This window comes from Tursiops truncatus, chromosome 2 (genome assembly GCF_011762595.2).
Source record: "Tursiops truncatus isolate mTurTru1 chromosome 2, mTurTru1.mat.Y, whole genome shotgun sequence".
NCBI lineage: Eukaryota > Metazoa > Chordata > Mammalia > Artiodactyla > Delphinidae > Tursiops > Tursiops truncatus.
In genome coordinates this window covers 107,376,341-107,397,770 of record NC_047035.1, presented here as the reverse complement: position 1 = coordinate 107,397,770, position 21,430 = coordinate 107,376,341, and the positions used below count along the sequence as shown (strand labels likewise).

At 47.5% G+C, this 21,430-nt stretch overlaps 1 protein-coding gene across 12 annotated transcripts in view; it reads left to right on the top strand.

Moving 5' to 3' along the window:
- PARP16 (poly(ADP-ribose) polymerase family member 16) overlaps nucleotides 1-21,430 on the top strand; it is a 56,643-nt gene that overhangs the window by 11,474 nt on the left and 23,739 nt on the right. For 2 of the 12 annotated variants that reach the window (XM_033851832.2, XM_033851829.2), the window contains exons 1-3: nucleotides 5,895-6,530; nucleotides 17,989-18,126; nucleotides 20,420-20,626. In XM_033851832.2, coding sequence (XP_033707723.1) covers nucleotides 6,357-6,530; nucleotides 17,989-18,126; nucleotides 20,420-20,626 — 519 coding nt within the window. In that variant the 5' untranslated portion in view covers nucleotides 5,895-6,356. Of the gene's footprint in view, nucleotides 1-5,744; nucleotides 5,761-5,838; nucleotides 6,531-17,988; nucleotides 18,127-20,419; nucleotides 20,627-21,430 lie in introns of those variants that run through there. The other 10 variants (XM_033851826.2, XM_033851830.2, XM_073801143.1 and 7 more) reach the window with 9 other exon arrangements.

Below are 21,430 nucleotides of genomic sequence, written 5' to 3'. Positions count from 1 at the left end.
TCTTTTGGCTGGAGCATTTAATCCATTCACGTTTAAGGTGATTACTGATGTGTATGTTCCTATTACCATTTTCTTAATTGCTACGGGTTTGTTTTTGTAGGTCCTTTTCTTCTCTTGTCTTTCCCACTTAGAGAAGTTCCTTTAGCATTTGTTGTAGAGCTGGTTTGGTGGTGCTGAATTCTCTTAGCTTTTGCTTGTCTGTAAAGTTTTTGATTTCTCTGTTGAATCTGAATGAGATCCTTGCCAGGTAGAGTAATCTTGGTTGTAGGTTCTTCCCTTTCATCACTTTTACTATATCATGCCACTCCCTTCTGGCTTGTAGAGTTTCTGCTGAGAAATCACCTGTTAACCTTATGGGAGTTCCCTTGTATGTTATTTGTTGTTTTTCCCTTGTTGCTTTCAATAATTTTTCTTTGTCTTTAATTTTTGTTAATTTGATTACTATGTGTCTCGGCGTGTTTCTCCTTGGGTTTATCCTGCCTGGGACTCTCTGTGCTTCCTGGACTTGGGTGACTATTTCCTTTCCCATATTATGGAAGTTTTTGACTATAATGTCTTCAGATATTTTCTTGGGTCCTTTCTCTCTCTCTTCTCCTTCTGGGACCACTATAAGGTGAATGTTGTTGCGTTTAATGTTGCCCCAGAGGTGTCTTAGGCTGTCTTCATTTCTTTTCATTCTTTTTTCTTTATTCTGTTTCATGGCAGTGAATTCCGCCATACTGTCTTCCAGGTCACTTATCCGTTCTTCTGCCTCAGTTATTCTGCTATTGATTCCTTCTAGTGTATTTTTCATTTCAGTTACTGTATTGTTCATCTCTGTTTGTTTGTTCTTTAATTCTTCTATGTGTTTGTTCTTTAATTATTCTAGGTCTTTGTTAAACATTTCTTGCATCTTCTCAATCTTTACCTCCATTTTTTTTCCGAGGTCCTGGATCATCTTCACTATCATTATTCTGAATTCTTTTTCTGGAAGGTTGCCTATCTCCACTTCATTTAGTTTGTTTTCTGGGGTTTTATCTTGTTCCTTCATCTGGTACAAAGTCCTCTGCCTTTTCATTTTGTCTATCTTTCTGTGGATGTGGTTTTCCTTCCACAGGCTGCAAAATTGTAGTTCTTCTCGCTTCTGCTGTCTGCCCTCTCCCTTCATGAAATTCTTAATAATTTTTGAGCAAAGGTCCTGCATCTTCATTTTGTACTGGGCCTCAAAATGTATCTGGTAAAAATTGTTTTGATTAAACTAATAGCATTCTGTTCCTAGTATATTGCATTTTTTTTTCTTCTTGCAGTGTACGTGGCTATTGAGATAATCATAAGTTTTCCCTTTTAATATATGAATGTGGGAAATTTTTCGTCATAAATTATCTCTGCATTTATATCCTAAACTCAACTTAACAATAATGGATTTTTAAGTAGACTTAATTTTTTTTTTTTTTTTTTTGCGGTACGCGGGCCTCTCACTGTTGTGGCCCCTCCCGTCGCGGAGCACAGGCTCCGGACGCGCAGGCTCAGCGGCCACAGCTCACGGGCCCAGCCACTCTGCGGCATGTGGGATCCTCCTGGACTGGGGCACAAACCCATGTCCCCTGCATCAGCAGACGGACTGTCAACCACTGCGCCACCAGGGAAGCCCAGTAGACTTAAGTTTTTAAGAAAAGTTTCGAACTTATTTTAAAAATTTAAAGAAAAATTATGAAGATAATGTGGAGTTTCTGTATACCCCACACCCAGTTACCCCAATCATTAACATGTTATTGTTAATATGGTACATTTGTTATAATTAATGAATCAATAGTCTGTAGTTTATTCAGATTTCCTTGGTTTTTATCTAATGTCCTTTTTCTGTTGAAGGATCCTACCCAGGATACTATACTGTATTTCGTTGTCTCCTTAGGTTCCTCTGGGCTGTGAGTTTCTTAGACTTTCCTTGTTTTGATGACTTTGACAGTTTTGATATTTTACGGAATCCTCCTCTGTTGGAATTTGTCCGATGTTTTTCTCATGATCAGACTGGGGTAATGTGTTTTTGAGAGGAAGACCACATAGGTGTATTGTCATTTTCATCATCTCATTTCAAAGGTACATACATTAACATGACTTATCACTGTTGATATGATGACATTAATCACCTCCAGAGAGGGGAGAGTGGATGGAGGTTGAATAAATCACCAGTGGCCAATGATTTAATCAACCATGCCTAAGTAATAAGGCCTCCATAAAAATCCAAAAAGGGTGGGGTTGAGAGAGCTTTGGGGTTGGGGAATATGTGGTGATGCAGGGAGAATGGTGTGCCCAGAAAGAGCATGGAAGTTCTGTGCCCCTTCCCACATACTTGCCCTGTCATCTCTTTCATCTGGCTCTTCCTGCGTTCTATCTTTTTAGACAGTAAGTTAACTTTTTTTCTGAATTCCATGAGCCACTGAAGAAAACTAATCAAATCCAAGGAGGGGGACATGGGAACCTCTTATTTATAGCCAGTTGGTCAGAAGCACAGGTGACAACCTGGACTTGAGATTGCAGCAAAAAATTGTGAGACATGCAAAGATAGAGGAAAGTGTGACCCATACACTGGGAAAAAAAAAAAAGTCAACAAAAACTGCCTGTGAAAGCAACCAGATGTTGGTTTAACAGGCAAAGCCTTCAAAGTAGGCATTATAAATATGTTCAAGGAATGAAAGGAAGTGATTAAAGAAGTAAAGGAAGGAATCAGGACAATGTTATATCAAGTAGAGAATATCTTATTGATAGAAATAAGATACAAATTATTTAAAAAGAAAACAAATGGAAATGCTGGAGTTGAAAAGTACAATAATTGAAATGAAAAATTCACTAGAGGGGACTTCCCTGGTGGTGCAGTGGTTAAGAATCTGCCTGCCAATGCAGGGGACATGGGTTTGAGCCCTGGTCCGGGAAGACAAACAATCCAACAAACAATCCTTGAGGCCAGTGAGGTGGCCCTGATACTGAGCAGGGCCTCGTGGGGCTCCTGGGCACAAAGCCTTTCTGTGTCCCCCATTTCTTTGATCACAGGAAACAGCCTTCATTCAGCCTCGATGACCTTCCCTGAGTTCCAATGGGCAGATTCAAGCAGTTGTTAATTAAGGAAGGGAGGGGATGCAAGACCTGTTTCCCCATCAACGGATACACAAAATAATATCTTTGAGCTATTTTGCAGATACTGAAACCCCTCCAGGTGGGAAAAGTTAACGATTAAGGATGGTATGCTGCCCACAAGCATGCAGACCCCAGACCAGTTGGACCTGAGGGTTGATGATGCTGACTTCTGAGGCAGGAGATGGATGGGCTCCAGGCTAGGCATTTATAACTGGCCTCCTATTCACAGTTCCTGCATGAGAAGAAGATGAGCTGCAGGCCGGACATTCATTACCAGCCCGTTTACATTTCCTGAAGCAAGAGACAAACAGGCTCTAGGAGTACATATTTATGACCAGACTCCTGTCATATTTTGATATCTGCACCTCAGTATAAAAACCAGCAACAGGAATAGGGTAAATAACCAGACATTGGACACTTTTATGGCAGGGACAGAGACGGGCTAAACCCTGTTAAAAGATCAAGAGGTCATACATTTCCCATCCTTGGGGCAAGGGAGACATTGCACGTGCGCTGAAAGGCTCCTTGGGGTCAAAAAGGAGGGGGCACCACCCCATAACACGTGATATTAAGGCCATCCCGTAGGCCTCTGGGCTGTAATCCATATTGGAAAAAAGTTGCGCACGCATGTTGGGGAGGGTCCTAGGGCAGGTCAGGTGTGGAAACAGAAACCAGATAATTGGCCAAAGGTAATCAAAGACCTGGAAGAACTGCCCTATATAAATGACTTAACCTCCTCTTTACTGCACTCCTCCTCATTAGGGAGGATGCCCACACCCTTACTTTCTGGGTGTGCATCTCTGCCTTGCTTCTTTTTAATTTAATTTAATTTTATTTATTTTTATACAGCAGGTTCTTATTATCTATTTTATACATATTAGTGTATACATGTCAGTCCCAATCTCCCAATTCATCCCACCACCACCCCACCACCCCTGCCACTTTCCCCTCTTCTGCCTTGCTTCTATCTTAACTAAACAAACTGTTTTTCTGTGTGCTCTCCCACTTGTTGTTGTGCTATGTCTCTAATAATAAACATTGTACCTGTTTTTACAGTTTTTGCCTCCATGAGAAATGCATTTTTCACTGGGGGCAAAAGCCAGGGGGTATGGTAGCTAGGATTCCTGGTTTTTATCCAGGCTACCCAGGTTCAATTCCTGGACAGGGAATTAACATCTTGCTTCACGCCACCACTCACTGCTGCCTCTCCGAGATCACTCCTACTTACCTCACCAGCAACCCATCAGAAGAATGTCCATAAGCTGATCATGCCCTCTTTGAATAATTACTATAAAACTTCTCACTATCTTCTCCAAGTGGGGGGATGCACGGTTTTGAAGGCATTAGCCCGTTGTGGCCCCCTTTGTCTGGGAAACCAATAAAGCTATTCTTTTCCACTTCACCCAAAACTCCGTCTCCGAGATTCAATTCAGCCCTGGTGTACAGAGAAGCTGAGTTTTTGGCATCAGCCTTGCCTAAGGGCCCACAGTGAAGAAGAGGAGGAAGGAGGGATGGTTCCCAGGTCACCTGCCCTCCTGCTGCAGGCTCTGCCTTTCTGGGCCTGAGCTTCAGCAGCCGTGTTAGAACTCCTGGGTCCCATGAGGCTCCCAGGACTTTGGGGGCACTAAGGGCCTTTTCTGAGGCCGTAAGGCTCTCAGAACTTTTTGCTGCTTCTGGAGCAGTACAGGCCTCACAGCAACCAGAGGTTTGATGCAGACTCCTGGAAGCAGCCAGCACTCATTCCCCGGCCTGGGAAGCCCTGTGGTGGCTGGGGTCTGGTCTCGCTCTTGCTCCCAGAGTCATACATACAATCCAACAGCAAGGACCTCTGCTCTGAGCTCAGGGTCCTGCTCAGCCTGGATGCAGAAGGTGGAGAAGTTCCTCCCTTAGAGGATGCTGGAGTGTGGAGGTGTGGGTAGGGTGCTGAGGGGCTTCTTGGTGTAGGAATTAGTGATGACCTGTGCTTAGATTTCCATGTGACCATGAGGCCAAAATGTGGGGTTTTCTCTAATGGGCAGAGGGCATGGGAGTCTTGTCCCTTCCCTCCTGCAGAGTTGGATCGATCTCCCCTCTGCCCTCCCCCATTACTTGTCTCCTCAGGATCCCTTTCATGCAGGGCCCCAAAGGAGGATCTTGGCATGTCTTGTGAGAGGCCAGAGACTTTAGCAATGCAGAGAATTCTGGAGGCTGAAAGGCAGAGGAAAGGTCTTTTAGTTTTCAGAATCCCAGATTTACCCCGTCTGGCTGTGCAACCTTGGGCAATCATGCCAGCAGTCTGAGACTCACCTGCCCTGGGTGTTAAATGGCTCCTTCTGCACGGCCCATCTTGGAGGGAAATGATTCAAGAGGGAGGCAGTAGGTAGTAGCAATTCCCCAGGAGAGACGAGCAGGCTGAGCCCGCGGAGCTGGGACAAAGGCAAGTCCAAGGGTGGGTCAAAAGGGGGCCTGGGTCACTTTCTACTCGGGGCTTCAGTGAGGATGGCCCGCAGCAGCGTGGGCGACTCAGCCGGGTCCGCACACCTGGCAACTGGGGTACACTCACTCGGTCGGGCGTACACACCCTGCACCGGGGAGCGGGTGGGGGCGGGCGCGGAAAGGGGCGGGCCCTCGCTGGGCTGGGCGGAGCGGCAGCCGCGGTCGGGAGGTCAGGTAGGCCTGGGCGCGCGATGGGGCGGGGGAGTCCATCCGGCGGGCGGCGCGCGGCGAGTGGACGCGCACGGCTGGCGGAACGCAGGCAGCGCCGAGGGCAGCCAGGAGAACGCTGGGGCTTCGGCGGCGCCTGTCGGAGGCGGGGCAGGAAGGCCCGTGCAGCGCCTTAACCTCGCCGGGCGTGGGGAGAGGGCTCGGCCCGCGGTTCCCGCTGGGGGTGGCCCCCCACCCCAGGCCTCTTCAGAGGACACGTGTCAGTACTTTGTCGTCTCACCCCATGTCATAGCCCCTCCCCCAGGCCTGGGATCCCCCGTCCGTCAGGCTCCGTTATCCCCAGGCCCAACCCCCCGCTGACCCGCGCGCGGTCCCGGCCGGATCCCTCTCCTCCTTGGCCCGTCTCCCTGGGCGGCGAGCGGCCCGGCCCCCGCAGAAGACACTCGTCAGCAAGTTCTCACCCCTGTCATCTCATCCCTCTGCATAACTCACCCCAGGCCTAGGGACTCCGGCCCATTGTCCCCGGACCCAGCCCCTCGCTGAACGCAGGCTCGGCCCTAGCCCCCGCCCGGCGCGTCTCCGGCAACACGCCGCGACCCGGGATGCAGCCCACAAGCTGGGCGACCGTCAGGGAGGCGGCGGGCCGTGACGTGCTGGCTGCCGACCTCCGCTGCAGCTTCTTCGCCTCGGCCCTGCAGAGCTACAAGCGCGACTCTGTACTTCGGCCCTTCCCCGCATCCTATGCCCGCCACGACTGCAAGGATTTTGAGGCCCTGGTGAGTGTACTTTTCCCCTGTGCTGTCCACTGCTTCGCAGGGCACGTTGTCTGTGGAACTCCTGTTAGTGATGGTGCCAGCCCCCGGACTTAACATTCCTAGCCCGGCCGTGGGGAAGGTTTGTTTCCAGGAGCTAAGAACACTCCCAACAACCTTCACACTCCCAAGTGACTCCCAGGGGTGAACTGAGGAATTCAACAGTTGCATAGGCCTCCGCAACATTTCCTAGTGTGGCTTAGGGTGTTGATCTGAATCAGCTGGTTCTGCTAAATAGGACGTTATCTATCCCTTTGCAAATAATGAGACACCATAAGTCCCCAAAGCCACCCGGACCTCATCTTCAGATGAGGTAATATATGGCCAGTACTTTTATAAATTATAACATATGTACAGTACACATGTGAGCTGTTATTTCTCTGATGATTCAGGAGGCACTTAATTTCTTGCAGAGTTCACCTCAGGGTCAGCGTTCCAGATATTAGTTATCTTTGTAATCCAAATGTTTGAAATTACCTAGAAAAATATAACTTGCCAAAATTGATTCTGTAAGAAATACAAAGTCAAAAGCCTATAATCACTAAAGACATTGAATTAGTAGTCAAAGATTTTCCCTCAGAGAAAACTCCAGGCCTACCCAGTTTCATTGGTGAGTTCTACCAATCACTGAGGGAATAAGTAATTCCAGTTTTACACAATTCTTCCAGCGTATTGAAAAATAGGGTAGTGTAATCTTGATACTAAATCTAATAAGAATGACACAAGAAAAGAAAATTATAGGCCAATGTCACTCAAGAGTATAAATATAGAAATCCTCTATAAAAGGATCCTGAAACTAGCAATATATAAGAAGAATAATTCCTTATTAATAGGTTGGGTTTATCCCAGGAATACGAAATTAGTTCAACATTAGAAACTCTCTTAATGTTATGAACCACATTAACAGAATGTTGATCATGTTTAGAATCAACAGATGTTTAAAATTATCTCCGATGAGGTGGTCAGTATTGGGTGACCCTCTTTGCTATTGCTCCCAGGTGGTCAAGGGACAAAGGCCCAGCCTCCTGTCCCCTACCAGGTCCATTGCAGCTTAGGCTGGGGATGTGTTGAGGGCACCTCAGGTCTTGACCACAGTGCACAGGGGTTTCGGGTACAGGGAGTGGGAGGTTGGAGAAAGAGGCAAGCAGATTGACTTCCCCCATGGTTTGTTCTGCAAATTCAGATATTTAATTTTGTGAGTTTGTGATATCAGAGTGTTGGAGATGAAATTTTCTTCAGTTTTGTCAGTGGATATTTATGGAGCTCCTGTTGTGGGCCAGGTGCTGAGAATACAGAATTAAAGACTCAAGGAGAGGTTAACAGCCTGCTCAGCTATACTATGGGGTAAGCCCTATATATACAACATGGAAGCCCAGAGCAGGACTCCAGGCCTTGGCAGTAGGCTGGAATCAGGGAGCACTAACCAGGGGCGGTTATGATGCCCTGCTGAGTCCCCAGGGACATGGAGGATTTCGAGGAGCAGAGAGGAGGAAAGGGGTATTCCAGGAGGAGTAGCAGGATGGGCAGAAAGCCAGGACCTCACCAGGAAGGATAAGTCTGTACTTTAGTGTGGCTTTCATGGGGAACAGAAAGAGATGAGGCCAACCAGAGCAAGCAGGACTGGGTGTGTCCTGCCCAGATGTGTAGACTTTATCCTTGGGCTAGGAGGTCATTGGTGACATCCAGGATGCATTTCTGAAAGATGCTTGTGGTGGCAGGGTGACAGAGAGATCTGTTCAGGAGGAGTAGAGGGAGGAGGAGGGATTGGGGGTCAGAGGGACCAAACTCGCCAGAGATGATGCCTCACAATGCGCTTTATTAATTTTTGCCAAGAAACATCCAAATGGATTAGAATGCTCAGTGTGTTTTCTTTCTGCTGGAACAGAATCGGGTTACTTTGATGAATATGGGATAAATACAAAGGGATCTTTGGAATTGCTTTGATTTATTCATGCCTTTTAAAAATTTCGTTTTAATTACACAAGTAATGTTTGATTATATTCTTGTTTTAAAAAAAGCAAGTGATAAAGTATAAGCTCCCCTGATAGAGCTCACCCTGTCCCATATCCCTCCCCTTGGTTTGAGGCATACCCTTCCTCCCATACCTGTAATTTCTTAGGAGAGCATTGGCAATATGGGTAGCCCCAAATAGCCTCCTCCTCGGTAGAGACAGACTGTCCTGCACGTGGGTCTCCCTCTGGGGACAGTTTTAGACAATGCACTCTTTCTCTTGGGGGCCACTGGAGAAACACAGACAGATTCTTACCATCCCACCCTGTTGCTGTATTCCTTATTGGGCACTGGTGTTAGGGAAATTAGCCCAGGCCATGCAGATTCTTGGCTTTCTGTTAGGCATGGCTTTCAGGAGCTCTTTCTGAGGAGAGGCCCCCCACCAGGCAGGACCCGGCGCGACCTCTGGGGGCATGCACATTCTTAGATAAACACGCTTTAGGTTTCGTTTTGTCACATGTTACATGAGTTAAAGAAAAGCTGCCCAGAACTTAGCATCTAACCTGTGTCTCTCTGACTCAAAGGTTAACTTTTTAAAAAAATAAATTTATTATTTATTTATTTATGGCTGCGTTGGGTCTTCATTGCTGCGCGCGGGCTTTATTTTTAGTTGCGGCGAGCGGTGGCTACTCTTCGTTGCGGCGCGCGGGCTTCGCATTGCGGTGGCTTCTCTTGTTGCGGAGCACGGGCTCTAGGTGTGCAGGCTTCAGTAGTTGTGGCACATGGGCTCAATAGTTGTGGCTCGCGGGCTCTAGAGCGCAGGCTCAGTAGTTGTGGTGCGCGGGCTGAGTTGCTCCGCGGCATGTGGGATCTTCCTGGACCAGGGCTGGAACTCGTGTCCCCTGCATTGGCAGTATTCTTAACCACTGTGCCACCAGGGAAGTCCCTCTCAGATTACCTTTTTATTTCTGTTCTCAGGAGAACTATGTGTAACTTGTTTAACCTTCCTAACAACTCAGCGATGTAGGTTCTATTATCATCTCTGTCACCATCAGCTAATCAGTATATGTGCTGGTGGCAGACATCCTCCAGCTCCAGGTGATGCCGATGTGTAGTCAGGGTAGAGAACCACCCCTTTAAAAGGTTCCCCTGATGACTCTTTTTTTTTTTTAAAGAAGATGTTGGGGGTAGGAATTTAGTAATTTATTTATTTATTTTTGCTGTGTTAGGTCTTTGTTTCTGTGCGAGGGCTTTCTGTAGTTGTGGCAAGCGGGGGCCACTCTTCATCGCGGTGCGCGGGCCTCTGACTATCGCGGCCTCTCTTGTTGCGGAGCGCAGGCTCCAGACGCGCAGGCTCAGTAGTTGTGGTGCACAGGCCTAGCTGCTCCACGGCATGTGGGATCCTCCCAGACCAGGGCTTGAACCCGTGTCCCCTGCATTAGCAGGCAGATTCTCAACCACTGCGCCACCAGGGAAGCCCCCTGATGACTCTTTTTATGAAGCGGACTCTTGTAGACTTTCACCCCCAATCTGTTTTAGTAAATCTGGATTTTCATACCTTAAGTTTATGCAAAGCAAGGTGTACCTGTATGTAACTGTGCAGTCCATCTTTCCCACCTTCATCTCAGTGGCCCACCACCTCCACCCATCCTGCCCACCCCACTTCTAGGTGTCACTCTGTTTGTCAGGTCCCCGAGGCTGGTGACCTTGGCTATACCTTTGGTTCATTTCCTTCCAGCACCTCCACCCACAACTAGTAACTATGGCCTTTGGCATCTTCCTAGACAAGGATTTTTTTCAGATGTTCTTTCCTGCTGCCAGCCCTTCTAGGACAACATTGCTTAACACCTAAACCTGAGTATCCCCACCTTTTCCTGGTAGTAAGAATCACTTGTGGCAACTTCTGTAAACACAGATTCTTGGGCTGCCTCCCCAGGAGATTATGATCTGCATGGTTGCAAAGTGTCCACTGGGCTGTCCTGCCGCCTCCTGACTCAAAGCAAAGAGATTGAATTGTCTCCTTCTAAGGTCACTGGTCCTCTCTCTCTTCTGCTCACCCCCTGCTGGTTCCCTGTCCTTGGCTTCTCAGTCACCCAGACCACCTCTTTCCTGAGACTTCCTTTCTCAAACCCCTGTGACTGCCCAGCACTGCCCAACATTCAGGACGGGCCCAGGCTCCCTCAGCCACTTCTCCAACTGAATCCTCCCTTATTCCTCAGAGCAGAGGCTGCGAAAATGTGGCCTGTTGGATGACAGATTTTGTTTGTCCTCTGGTCTTTTAGAAATTCGGAAATTAAAAAAAAAGTGTGTGTGTGTGAATTCCCTGGTGGTCCAGTGTTTAGGACTGCACCCTTCCTCTGCAGGGGGCATGGGTTCCATCCCTGGTCCATCAGGGACTAAGATCCTGCAAGCTTTCAGGTGTGGCCAAAAAAAAAAAAAAAAAAGAAAAAGCAGCTTACTGATTTCTTTTAAAAAGAAAAAAAAAATTTGAGGCTCCATAGCCTGGGTAGAGGTCACCCTTGGGCAGAAAGCAGCTGGAGCTGGGGGGGTTGGTGGCTGGTCCCTTTGCTAGGCCAGGGGTCTCCAGTTCAACACAGTCCTTACTATTCTTTCCTGGATAACCCCTTACTCATTCATATATATATATATATGTATATATATATATATTTTTTTTTTCGGTACACGGGCCACTCACTGTTGTGGCCTCTCTCGTTGCGGAGCACAGGCTCCGGACGCACAGGCTCAGCGGCCATGGCTCACGGGCCCAGCCGCTCCGTGGCATGTGGGATCTTCCCAGACCGGGGCACGAACCTGTGTCCCCTGCATTGGCAGGCGGACTCTCAACCACTGCGCCACCAGGGAAGCCCCCCCTTACTCGTTTTCATCACCTCTCTGGCCCTAGGGACATTTGCGCCCTGACCAGCTTTTGGGACAGGCACTGTTTCCTTCTCTGCCTCCTCACCATGTTCTTTCCCACTGGGAATGCTCTCTCTCAGATTCCTCCCCCTCACTCCAGGCCCCACTCCCATCCTACTTGCTTTGAAAACCTTTCCCTTTGCCTGCCCCCCAGCCCCCAGAAACGGCTGCCTTCCTCCTGCACACTTTCTCCTCAAGCCAGTTGTTGATAAATGCCTTCCACTGTCACCAGTTGTGGTTCATAACTCTTGTCTAGATGGAGGGTTTTCTGTCTCCTGCCCCTGCCCCATACTACACGTGACATACATCTTTCTTCCTACCTTTGACAGGGGTTAAGCATACCCAGTAGCAGTCTTGGTTGTGTTATTCAGGAAACATACCTAAAGCTTCCCAAGTAGCCTCTTAAAGTCCTACTTGGATTGACTCTTTTGGGCTAAAATATTCAGTCTATTACTAAATTTCTCCATTGATTTGGTAGGAGAGCATCACAGAGAATGGACTCTGGAGTCAGGCCACCTGGCTTCATGTCTCTTCCTTGCCAATGAATAGCTGTGTGACCCTAGGCAAGGTACTTAACCTTTCTAAGCCTCAGTTTCCTCACTTGTATGTATGTATTTATGTTTTAAAATTAAAAAAAATTCTTTTATTGAGGTTTAGTTGATTTACAGTATTATATAGGTTTCAGGTGTATAACAGTGATTCACAATTTTTAAAGGTTATACTCCATTTATAATTATTATAAAATGTTGGCTGTATTCCCTGCACTGTACAACATATCCTTGTAGCTTGTCTAGTTTGTACATAGTAGTTTGTACCTCCTAATCCCGTACCTCTCTCCTGCCCCTCCCCCTTCCTTCTTCCCACTGATAACCACTAGTTCTTTATATCTGTGAGTCTGTTGCTGTTTTGTTATATTCACTAGTTTTATTTTTTAGATTCCACATATAAGTGGTATCATTTGTCTTCCTCTGTTGGACTTATTTCACTTAGCATAATACCCTCCAAGTCCATCCATGTTGTTGCAAATGGCAAATTTTCATTCTTTTTTATGGCTGAGTAGTATTCCATTGTGTGTGTGTGTGTGTGTGTGTGTGTGTGTGTATACACACACACACAAACACCTATCTTATTTATCCATTCATCTGCTGATGGACACTTAGGTTGCTTCCATATCTTGGCTATTGTAAATAGAGCTGCTGTGAACGTTGGGGCGCATGTGTCTTCTCAAATTAGTGTTTTCCTTTTCTTCAGATATATACCGAGGAGTGGTAGGTGGGTAGGTAGGTAGATGGCCATTCTGACACGTGTGAGGTGATACCTCATTGTGGTTTTGATTTGCATGTCTCTGATGATCATCTTTAAGCTGGGCTGTCGTGAGGATAAAATGAGACGAGACATGCACAGCATTTAGCCCAGTGCCTGGCACGTGATAAGGCCTCAACAAATCGTAGCTATTACTATCTCATTCTGAACTTGATGTCAGGCTGCAGGCTGGCCTCTGAGACTCCAGGATACGTAAGATGTAGTTGGCCCTCAGGAAGCGTTTGTCTTAAGCAGATTTGAGATGGTCCCAGAGAGTCAAGGACGAACCTGGGATTCTGCACTGAGCACAAGGGGAGCACAGAGGTCATGGGGGGTCAGGGACAGGGCAGGTGACTTTAGGCTGGCTTTGAAGACTGAATGTCATGCTGGGCAGCTGCAGAAGCACAGGGGAGGAGAGACATAGGGCAGCTGAGGAACAACATGGGGGGAGCAGGTGGGAAGTCTGTGGCAGAAGGTTCTCTTAGGCAGAGGCCAGCCCAGATTCTGAAGGGCCTTGTTAAGGGGAGGGTTGCTGGTTTTAGCAGATTAAAAAATGTAGACCGAAATACAAATTTGAACTTCAGAGAAACAACAAATAATTTTTTTAGCACAGGTATGCCCCAAATATTGCATGGGTTATATATTTAAAAAAATATTGTTGTTTATCTGAAATTCAAATTTAACTGAGCAGATTGTATTTTATCTGGCTGCCTGGGAGGAGAGCTCGTACAGTTAACCTCCCTCGTTGCCATCCACGTCCCTGACTACACGCTGGTTGCCAGATAAAATACAGTCTCTACCTGGTCCTCAGAAAGCCCTGCTCAAATACAGACAGGTTTGGTCACAAGAGGAAGAAGCCTGTTAACTTTTTGTAGCAGATTGATTTTTCAGAGTAGCTTGAAAAGTGAAACAGGACATTAGGGAGGTCAGCCGAGGGGTTAAGAGTGGGGACGAGGGCAGCCCTGCAGGACACACAGGCAGCAGTGGGCAGGCAGCAGTGTGTCTGAGGGCCTGAGCCCTGGAAGAGGCCTGGGCCCAGCTCAGAGTTGGGAGAGTTCTCTCCCACTTCCACAGACTGAACCCCTGAAAGGGGCCTGGGTTAACTGACGGTCCTTTTGTGAGGCCCCCTGTGCCTTGATCTGGACTGTTGGCAAAGGCTGCGGCTCACAGGTGGGATTGGAGAGCAGTGATGGGAATGGTAATCCCAGTGGGAGGGAAGACTGTGCTGGCTCTGGCGTAACAGGTGTGGACCAGGAGTAGAGAAGAGGGACAGGGAAGGCCGAGGTGTCCCTGAGGGTATGTCATTCGGAATGCATCTTCAGGTACCCTCAGTGGCTCCATGTTGCCTACAGAACAAAGGCCAGAGTCCCCAAGGGGGATACAAGGCCCTTCACTGGCTGATCTCAAGTCACCTCACTCCTGTTCCTCCTGGCGACCCCTCCCCCATACTCTAGGCTCCAGGCATACTGAACTATTTGCAGTTAATGATAACAATCATGGCAGTCCCACTAACTTAATACCTTCCTGTTGCTCTAAGCACTGCACTAGTTTAACTTGGTTAACCTTCACTGGCATCCTGTGAAGTGGCTCACCTTGTCCCAATTATATGTTTGAGGAAATTGAGACACAGGTTAACTCACCCAGGTCACACAGCTTAAGGGGTGTAAGAGCCCAGGATTGGACCTGGGCCGCCCAGGAGGAGAGCTCGCACGGTTAACCTCCCTCGTTGCCATCCACATCCCTGACTACATGCTGCACTTCCGTGCTTCTGTGCCTTTGCCTGTCCAACGCGAGCACACAGCACCTCCCCTTTGAAGACTTGCCTGACCACTCCCTTTTCTCAAAGCGCCTACCCAACAGGAGTCCCGCCTGGTCCCTTTTGTAGTTTGTATCCGTCTTTGTTATGACAGTGAATAGTTTTAAGTCATAATTATTTACCTCTCTGCCTCCCTGCTGTGTAGCATCAACACTTGTGGAGCACCTACACATCCATGTTTTTATTTATTTATTTATAACATCTTTATTGGAGTATAATTGCTTTACAGTGGTGTGTTAGTTTCTGCTTTATAACAAAGTGAATCAGGTATACATATGCATATATCCCCATGTCTCCTCCCTCTTGTGTCTCCCTCCCACCCTCCCTATCCCACCCCTCTAGGTGGTCACAAAGCACGGAGCTGATCTCCCTGTGCTATGCAGCTGCTTCCCACTAGCTATCTATTTTACATTTGGTAGTGTATATATGTCCATGCCACTCTCTCACTTCGTCCCAGCTTACCCTTCCTCCTTCCCTTATCCTCAAGTCCATTCTCTACGTCTGCGTCTTTTTTTTTTTTTTAATTTTATTTATTTATTTTGCGGTACGCAGGCCTCTCACTGTTGTGGCCTCTCCCGTTGCAGAGCACAGGCTCCAGACGCGCAGGCTCAGCGGCCATGGCTCACAGGCCCAGCCGCTCCGCGGCATGTGGGATCTTCCTGGACCAGGGCACGAACCCGTGTCCCCTGCATCGGCAGGCGGACTCTCAACCACTGCGCCACCAGGGAAGCCCCTACGTCTGCGTCTTTATTCCTGTCCTGCCCCTAGGTTCTTCAGAACTTTTTTTTTTTTTTTAGATTCTATATATATGTTAGCATACGGTATTTGTTCTTCTCTTTCTGACTTACTTCACTCTGTATGACAGACTCTAGGTCCATTCACCTCACTACAAATAACTCAATTTCATTTCTTTTTATGGCTGAGTAATATTCCATTGTATATATGTGCCACATCTTCTTTATCCATTCATCTGTCGCTAGACACTTAGGTTGCTTCCATGTCCTGGCTATTGCACATAGAGCGGCAATGAACATTATGGTACATGACTCTTTTTGAATTTTGGTTTTCTCAGGGTATATGCCCAGTAGTGGGATTGCTGGGTCGTATGCTAGTTCTATTTTTAGTTTTTTAAGGAACCTCCATACTGTTCTCCATAGTGGCTGTATCAATTTATATTCCCACCAACAGTGCAGGAGGGTTCCCTTTTCTTCACACCCTCTCCAGCATTTATTGTTTGTTGATTTTTTGATGATGGCCATTCTGACTGGTGTGAGATGATATCTCATTGTAGTTTTGATTTGCATTTCTCTAATGATTAGTGATGTTGAGCATTCTTTCATGTGTTTGTTGGCTGTCTGTATATCTTCTTTGGAGAAATGTCTATTTCGTTCTTCTGCCCATTTTTCACATCCATGTCTTTGTTTTTTTTTTTGTTGTTGTTGTTCTTGTTTTTTTCCGGTACGTGGGCCTCTCACTGTTGTGGCCTCTCCCGTTGCGGAGCACAGGCTCCGGACGCGTAGGCTCAGCGGCCACGGCTCACGGGCCCAGCCGCTCTGCGGCGTGTGGGATCTTCCCTGACCGGGGCACATGCATCGGCAGGCGGACTCTCAACCACTGCGCCACCAGGGAAGCCCCATGTCTTTAAATTGGATCCTCACGGATGGCCTGCAAGGCACGTAGAGATAGTTTTTTCAGAAGCCTGAGGCTATTGATTGAATCTTTAGAAATAGAGACAGGAATAAAGCAGCCCTGAAAGGTTTCTGATTTTCAACTACAGGGTTAAGAAATGAACCCCCCAAGGTTGGCAACAGTGAACTATCTAGAAACGGGGGAAAAAGCTACTGGTATTCATGAAGTAGCAACTACATCCGTAGGAAAGGTATGTGTTGTCCAGGGAGAAATACAAAGAACAGAAATGGACATACACTGTATAGACCAGACCCTGAGATTCTGTTACCTTCTTTAATCTTCCTGACAATCTACATGAAGATAGTGGGGTTCCTGTGTTAGAGGGATCGAGGCTCAGGAGGACTTTTGTCCTCACAAAAAGTCACCACACTCAGAGAAACCCAAAACCATGGATTCCCCACTCAGTTTCCTCCAGTCCAGATGCAGTCTGGTGCTTTGCCTAAGGAGCAGGGAATCAATCTGAGATCTGTCTGCTCTTTCCTCTACATCCAGGAAACAGGAGAGCTAGAAAAACACAAGGCAGTCCTTGGTCTCCGCGAGTCCTGGCCATTCTGGGGAGAGAGTATTAGGGCTGAGTGCTTTAGGGTTTTGGAGGAGAGGGGATACCTGGGTTGGTAGAGGTGGGGAAGGGGCGCTCCAGGGGACTGAGTGCGCAAAGCTTGGAGGAGGTATGTTCACAGATGGCACCAGTCTGCAGTGGTGTTTTAAATGCCATGCTGGAGAGATCTGGCTTCTAGTCAGTTTTAATTTCTGAGCAAAAGCTACAGATACCTTGTAGCTCTCTGCTAGTCCAGGTCCACAGTCCCTTATCAGAAATCCCGGCACCAGATCTGTTTCGGAATTGATTCTGCCTGATTTTACAAAGGCAATATTGTCCCCCTCAAGACACCTGTCACAGGCCACACCGGGTACCAGCCTAAATCAGAAGGCTCTGGGATGGATCACAGCTCACAGGAGGGCATTCCATTTCTGCAGAAGTCCTTGCTATAGTCCACATAGAGGTCCAGGAGCTAGTCTCGCCCCCGAGAGGGACAGTTCGGGTGTAAGGAGATGAGATTCATGTTGGGTGGCTGCAGGAGCTGCACTGGTCTAATGAAGCCCCATGTTCCATGGAGGCTGGTCCCTCTAGTAAGAACAGCATAGACATAGCTGCCAGTGTCCTCACAAAAAGTCACCACACTCAGGGAAACCCAAAACCATGGATTCCCCACTCAGTTTCCTCCAGTCCAGATGCAGTTACCGTTCTGGGTCATCTTTACCAAAAGCAGCGTTGCCTGGTTCTGTATGTAGTTGCTATATTACCTTTGTCTGGTCTCCAGGGGAACAGGTTAACAGAAAATTAACTCATGCTGAAGGGAGAAGGCTTTGTAACCCTTACCGACATGTGTATATACCATGTATTTGGTAACACCTCCAGCGGGGTGCGTCCCATAATCAGGTATTAATAGTTCTGCAGCAAAATGCATCTCATCAGTAGTAACACAAAGTGGGATAATTAAGATTAAACGAACCTCACATCAGCTCAGGTTAGGTTTTGTACCAGTTGAGTTACAGATAACCTTCCAGTGTTCAGAACATTTGGAGTTGGGCAGTATTTGGAAAGGGATCGTAGACCTGTTGCATTTCCCTCTGAAGAAATTCCTTGGAACCTGAAAGAAGTGCAGGTCGCCTGCCTTACCACTAGAGGGCACCTGGGGTTACTATCATTTTGTCCAGGATCCTTGCTAACGGAGGTTTTCCTCACTTCAGCTTGCAGATGCCACTAAGTTACCCAACCTGAAAGAACTTCTCCAGTCCTCAGGAGACAAAGACACATGGGCCTGGGACCTGGTGAGCTGGATTTTATCCTCAAAGGTCCTGACAATCCACAGTGCAGGAAAGTCAGAGGTGAGACTTTGGTCTATAGGATCACAGATTCCTGGGCCTGGAGGGCTCTGGGACCTCTTTGTGCACCAGCATGACCTGGGAAGCTTATTGAAAATGCAGATTCCTGGACCTGTGTCCCCAGAAATTCTGATTCTGTGTCTAGAGTGGGGCCCAGGAACTTGTACACTGGCAGTACGAAGCTGTGTTCTCCCTCTTACCAGCGGGACCTTGAGCAGGTTACTGGGTGCATTTCAGTACCTCAGTTTCCTCATCTGTAAAATGGGGATAATAATAGTATACTTCCACCAGGGAACTGGCTGTGAGAATTAAATGAATTTTCTCACTTAGAACAATGCCTAAGGGCACATGCTAGGGGCTCAGTAAAAGTTGGGTATCAGAAGCACCCCAGGTACTTCTGACAAGGGTGGACCAAACATTCCAGCTGTCAGGAAGCAGAGAGGCAGAACCCGAAGTGGTGGAAATCCTCAGGCTCTGGGTTCAAATCCCATTCCCATCTATTATTGAGTCTTCTTTTCCCCATTTGTAAATTGAGAATATTAATAGTTACCTCAGAAGGGAGCTATAATAGAATGTGTCTCACCCGCAGTACAGTCTCTGGCACAGGCCAGATATTCCATAATTTGGCTTCCCTTGCTTGGCTGCGATCTCGCGGGGACGGGCTGGGATGACAAGGATCAGGGTGTAGGACAGGCACATCCCTGATCAGGTATTCTTTCCTGTAAGCGGCAGCAGGAGTTTGTACTATTCCTCACTTAATCAGTTTTAATTTAAGAGCATTCAGTTTTATAAGTTCCTGCTAAAGACAGAAATCCTCCTTAAGTGGCATAGAATTTGGCATCTCGTTTCTGGTGTCTAGGGACATCCTCCATCCATGTTGGATGGTAAGATAACATAAACAGCCCTGGAGTGGGAGTCAGGAGACCTGTATTCAGGTCGGGCTGGGCTGCTAACTCCTAGATGATCTCTGGGTTTCACTTTCGTCATCTGTTAAATTTAGATTTATTCATTCATTTACTCATTCCTCATAAGGGCATCAAGCGCCTACTGGAGTTGGGTGCTATTTGTAAAGTAGATAAGGCAGCTGCTCCTGGATTTTTGATTATAGTAGTGGAAATCCTCAGGCTCTGGGTTCAAATCCCAATCCCATCTGCTAAGTTCCATTAAAATATGGAGTGTTGGGACCCAGAGTTATTAACTTTTTATTGTGCCCAAGTAAGGATATTGTCTACCATGTATCATTTTATAAAAGGATATTTTAATACAAAAAAAAAGGATGGCCCTGACTTCAGAATAAAGGACAGTTCTTCCAAAGATGGGATCATGGCAACCTTACATCAATGTAAATATATCTGTTAAATTGCCCTTATTTTTGTCATGTAATCACAACCCAGAGAAAACTTTAACACAGACTGGCTTTGGTCTGTGATGTACTGTTTGGAAATCTTGGAAATGGTGTGGTCTCTGCCCTGAAGAGGATTATTACCCTTTAGGAAGGAGCTTACCCTTCTGTATCAGTTAACTTTCATTGCATAACAAACCATCCCCCAAATCTACTGGCTTAAAACAACACTGATTGCTTCTCGTGATTCTGTGGGTTGGCTGGGTGGTTCTTATTGGTGGGGCCGGCTCGCCTGGGGCTGATCCAGGGTAGCCTCACTTGTGTGTGGGGGGCTTCAGCGGGGATGGCTGCTGTGGTTGGGGCCTTCCTCTACGAGGCTGTCATCCTGTAGAAGGTTAGCAGGGCTTGTGAAGGGTTCCCAGCAGCAGACAAGGAAGGGCAAGCTCTGTTCAAGTCTCTGTTTGCCGTATGTTTACCAAGGGAAGTGACATGGCCAAGCCCAGATTTAAGGGGTGGAGAAATAGATTCCATCTCCTGATGAAATCTTGGTGGAATTCCACCTGCAGACTCGCATTGCAGAGGGATGAGTGGACAGGGATGGTAGGAAAAAATTTTGTGGCCATTTCTGTAATTCATCATCACATCTTTCCACCTCCTAAGATTACTGTCAAGATGGAATGCAGGAAATAGATGTGAAAGTGTAATGAAAATTTGAAGTGATCTTTAGTTAGAAGGAGCAATTCATGCTTCTCAGGGAAAAATATTGTTAGAGGAAAGCAGCCTTGAGCTATAAGCTCTGGGCTTGTTTATAAACTGATGTTTTTATTCCTGTGAAGCCAGTTCTTCTCATGAGCAGAGCCCATAGGCGTTAAGCCCAAGGCTTTAGGAGGCCATTTTGGCAGCACATTTAACCAACTTCCCAAATAAAACTTCAACTTCTTGCATGTTTTCAAGTTTGAAAAGATCCAAAAGCTGACTGGTGCCCCTCACACGCCTGTCCCCGTGCCGGACTTCCTGTTTGAAATTGAGTACTCCGACCCAGCCAACGCCAAATTTTATGAGACCAAAGGAGAACGAGACCTAATCTACGCCTTCCATGGGAGCCGCCTAGAAAACTTCCATTCCATCATCCACAATGGCCTGCACTGCCACCTGAACAAGGTGGGGCCCAAGGCTGCTGACATGGGGGGGCGCTGTGTGTCAGGGCTGGTAGGGGTGAGGGTGGGTAGGCTCACTAAGGCCTTGCCGCTCAAAGTGTGGTCTGCAGACCAGCAACAGCAGCATTGCTCGGGAGCCTGTGAAAAGGCAGAATCCTGGGCCCCCCTGACCTTCTGTGTCAGAGCCTGCATTTTAACAAGATCTCCAGGTGACTCCTATACTGATTAATGTTTGAGAAGCATCGGTTTAAAGATGGTTCCCAGCCTTGGCTGCACATTTAGAATCACTTGGGGAGCTATTAAAAATCCCAATGCCTGGCCGCATCCCCGACCAACGTGGGGCCCGGGCACCAGTGTGCTTTCAGAGCTCCCCAGGCGATCCCAGTGGGTGGCCAGCCCTCACTCCTCAGCATGATCCCTGGACCAGTGGCGTCCACATCACCTGGGAGCTTGTTGAACATGTGGAGTCTCGGGCCCACCCCAGACTACCTGATCAGAAATCACAATTTAACAAACTCCTAGGTGATTCGTATGCATGTTGAAGTTTGAGAAACACCTGCCTAGGGGACCCGCCAACAGAGTCAGCCCTTGGGGAAACAGGAGAGGAGCTCCCTCCTTGAGCACCTTTCCTTCCTTTGTCAGGAGTGTCAACCACCCCTTCTTTGTCAGCACTTATTTTGTCCCTCAGTGAGGCGAAGGAGGAAGAATACAGACAGGAGCCAGAAAGACCACCTTTGCAGCTCTGCAATCCTGGGGAAGTTTACTTAACCTCTCGGAGCCCCGGTGTCCTCATCTGTAAAATAGGATT